General features: G+C 41.1%; 1 protein-coding gene across 1 annotated transcript in view; it reads right to left on the bottom strand.

Moving 5' to 3' along the window:
• Window positions 1-634: 634 nt before the first annotated feature.
• The window catches only part of LOC104965776 (spectrin beta chain, non-erythrocytic 2-like), a 15,650-nt gene continuing 12,534 nt past the window's right edge, over window positions 635-3,750 (bottom strand). Inside the window, exons 2-4 of the mRNA XM_010794786.1 lie at window positions 2,131-2,304; window positions 1,944-1,986; window positions 635-1,633 (exon numbers count right to left, since the gene is read on the bottom strand). Coding sequence (XP_010793088.1) covers window positions 1,421-1,633; window positions 1,944-1,986; window positions 2,131-2,304 — 430 coding nt within the window. The 3' untranslated portion in view covers window positions 635-1,420. The remainder of the gene's footprint in view (window positions 1,634-1,943; window positions 1,987-2,130; window positions 2,305-3,750) is intronic.

Consider the following 3,750-nt stretch of genomic DNA (forward strand, 5'->3'; position numbering starts at 1 on the left):
AGTAAGGCTCCTCTCTCTGTCAGGTAGCACATAAAGCATATTTCCAGTCCAAAATCACTTCCACATCCCTCTCTTCACTTAATGAGACCTGTCCATCTGTCCTGCTCAGCTGCGTCCGCCACAGAAAATGTGCTTCAGCTTTTTTTTTTTATCTACAAACTGCCCCCATGCCTTCACACCAGTAAATTAAGAACGGAAATAGATATTAGAAGACTTAAAAAAACAGAAATAATGAAACCGTCTGGTGGAACTTCATTGGTAATGTCAGTTTACATAGAATTAAAAACCAGAAGCAAAGGAAAAGCTGATTTTATGAAATAATTCCAGTAATTATTATGTTTGTCTGCGGAGCCGAAAAGCAGCATTCATCTGCCCACGTTTGAGCAGGAATAACATTAACGTGCAAAATCCACGGCACCACAACTCACACACACACACACTCGCACACACACACACACTAGAAAACTAATCTTATCTGCTTTGTACAGAAATAAAGAAATGTGAAAATCAAGCAGAAAAAGATCACTCAAAGGAAATCAAATACAGGCAAAATTAGAGACAAGATAAAAAATAAAACCACTTATTAAATATATATATATCATTTTCCCAATGAAACTTGTGATCTGCACACTGCTAAAATTCAATGAGCTTTATTTTTTCTCAAAACACCTCATCAACTGTCATTCCTAAAGGAAATCAATAATAATAATACATACAAGGGCAAGCCCAACATTCTCCACTAGTTTAACCAAAAGTGTTTCTCTCCACAACATGAATCAAGATTATCTACTGGAAAATTAATTACTTTGTTTTCTCAAACCAGCAATAGCAAAAGATAAATAATAATAATAATAATAATAATAACAGCAGAAATATCGGTCAGGTTAATAACATCAATACCGAGAACAGAAAAAGCGACTGATGTGATCCTTCCCAAAAAAACAGAGCGCTTAAGAGCGGGGAAATAAAACCGGTGTGCATCAGAGTGGAAAGCCACCATCCATTGTTTTATTAGCGGCTCGTCATGGAAACGGCTCAGCTAGTGAAGACTCACTGAAGAGAAACTATTCGTGTTGAAGGAAGGCCGTTTTGGTGGATTGAAACTGAATCCCTGTTAATGCCAAACCCCCCGACACTGACTTAGATTTATAATCTCAGCGGGTCGGCTGAAATTGGATGAGGGCTTTCATAGTTGGGTGCAGCTTAATGTGAAATATGATTTTGGTGAACGAAAAACTAAATTACGGATAAAAAAAATTGGCGAGGGAGAGAATCAGAGAGAAGGAAAATTGAACAAAGTTCTCTGAAAGCCACGTTGAGAATCCCCCGGGGCTGATCTGAGGGCAGTTTACTCTCTGCCTGCTTCTGTTTGCTGAAATTTAGTTGTAAATGTTGTTTCCATCGATTTTTAAAAGTGTTTCTATTTTTTCTTGCCGAAGAAGCTGAACCTCTTTTCACGATCCTTGTCTTTCCCGTCTTTGTTGCGCATGGTGACTCCTCCCCCTTCCCCTGAGCTGGGGGAGATGGGGGGCATCGTCATGGCGCGGCTGAGGGCCCGCGGACCCACCGGCGAGTCACCTGACCCCGTGGGCATGGAGCTGATGATGGAGCTGATCCAGGCGCTCATCTCCGCCTTTAAACAAAAACAAATCATCATTATAAGAGATAAGATAAGACAAGACAAGACAGTACTTTATTGATCCCAATTTGGATTTCCAGCCCTCCCCCCTCTGCTCCCCAACCACAGGCCCACCGCAGACACACCAGCATTACTGTGCAGCTCTGTGATTGGCAGAGAGACGGGGGATGCTTGAGTGACCCACACAGCACCCTATACTGGGTCGCTGCAATATTATACTTCACTATCATCAAACAGAGCCACAACACAACAACACTATTGTACTAAAGTAATAATTTTGAGTAGATAACTCCATTTATCTCACCTCATCCTTTGCTTGGAACAGGAACTCTTTTCCATCCCCGAGCCTGCTGACACAGCGTTGAAGATGTAAAGTATTAGTCAGATACATCTCAGCATTTCATTACCTTTCATTTGACTTATTTAAGCAACAGTGTTACTGTATCAGGGATCCTTGTTGGGATGTTTTTCTTTGCCAAGTCTATTCTCACCTGAGCTTGAATACAAATTTCCTCTTCTTATATCCGTTGGCTACCTCACACACGGCGTCCCCGAGGCTGATGGGAACCTCTCCGTGGTAAGGGATGCCGTTGCTAGCGCTCTTTCCGTCTTTATAGAAACCGAGGCTTCCTTTTCTTAAGACGCAGTACACGTTCTGCCAGGACCTGTAGGAGCAAAGAAACAGGGATTAGGGAAGTCAGTAAAAAATGCCGTTGACTTCCTTAACCCTTAGATGCATAAGTGGGTCTTTCTTTTAGCCGGTGAGGTGGTTTTTCTTGAAGTATCTTTGTAATTACATTTTTGTATCATTTCATATTCCAGCTATTCCTCAAAAAACATGCTTTGGATATCATGCCATTCAAATTTTTAATTTACAATTTCAGAAATTGTAGTTTTTGTATTTCTACCCCAAGCTTCCATAAGTGGGTCAAAAATGACCTGCCTGCATTTCCTATGGGAAAACGTTTGATTCTTATCAACCTGTTGCCTGTCAGGAATACATTCACGTTAGCGACACACATGACTACCATCACAAGCTGACACCTCTCAGAAAGATTATACTTTTTACACAGCCAGCAAGACTCTGATACCTGTCAGTATAATAATAATACCATTATATTTTTTAATAGAGCTTTTTCAAAAAGACTCAAAAATCGCTTTAACAATTATAAGGGAAGGTTAGGGTGGGGGGTGTGCGGCGATTCAAACTTGAATCAAAACCGGCATGGATTGATGGGGGGTAGGGCTATGAGCGTAGACAAGCAGGAGAAGAGATTGAGTTTCCAAAAAGGGACTTGGAGATATGCTGAGGGTCTCCAGAAATAGCGGAGAACCTTTGGCATCAATATGTTTCAAACAAGTTTTTTTTTCAAAAATGTAAAAAAAAAAAAAGTCTAAAAAATTATAAAATAGGTGAAAAATTAAATTATAACAAATAATTTCTAGTGTGAAACCAAAATCTATAATACTATAATATTATACAAGTGATTTTTTCTTAAACCAAAATGACCAAAAAAAAATGACATAAATGCAACAAACAACACATAATTATCTTAATACGGGTCCTTTTTAGACCCACTTATGGATAGAGGTGGTAGGGGTCCAGTTCACCTCTAAGGGCCATCTAAGGGTTCAAAAAAGGTAGGAAACTAGGGCATACACAACTTTAAAAAGATACAAACCAATTTATACAAAACCAGTTAATTAAAGTAACAGACATGAAGTTCTACGGTGCATCTTTACAAAAACAGGCAATAATAATTTTAGAAATTGTGTTTTGTTTTTATGCCACCCAACGCTCACCTGGTTAGCTGGCCTTTTTTTGCTGCGGACTCCATGCCTCGTGTTTTTCGACAGAGCATGCCCTCCATGGTGTCTGGATCGGACTCGGCCCCCCCCCTGCTGGGGTAACGTGGCCTGAGGGCTTCGAGGCGGACGACGCAAGCCCGCTGTCTCTGGCGGGGTCCGTTCGACTCGGATCTGAGCCCCGTGCGTCAAAACCAGAACATGAAGGAGGAGGAAACAAACACACGACTGGAATGGAAGCAAGCGAGCAGCCAAAAAGCAGCCCATTCACAGCCCGTACATGAAGAAGCCATGACGACGCTCGC

This window comes from Notothenia coriiceps, unplaced genomic scaffold (genome assembly GCF_000735185.1).
Source record: "Notothenia coriiceps isolate Sejong01 unplaced genomic scaffold, NC01 NC01_scaffold00037246, whole genome shotgun sequence".
Classification (NCBI taxonomy): domain Eukaryota; kingdom Metazoa; phylum Chordata; class Actinopteri; order Perciformes; family Nototheniidae; genus Notothenia; species Notothenia coriiceps.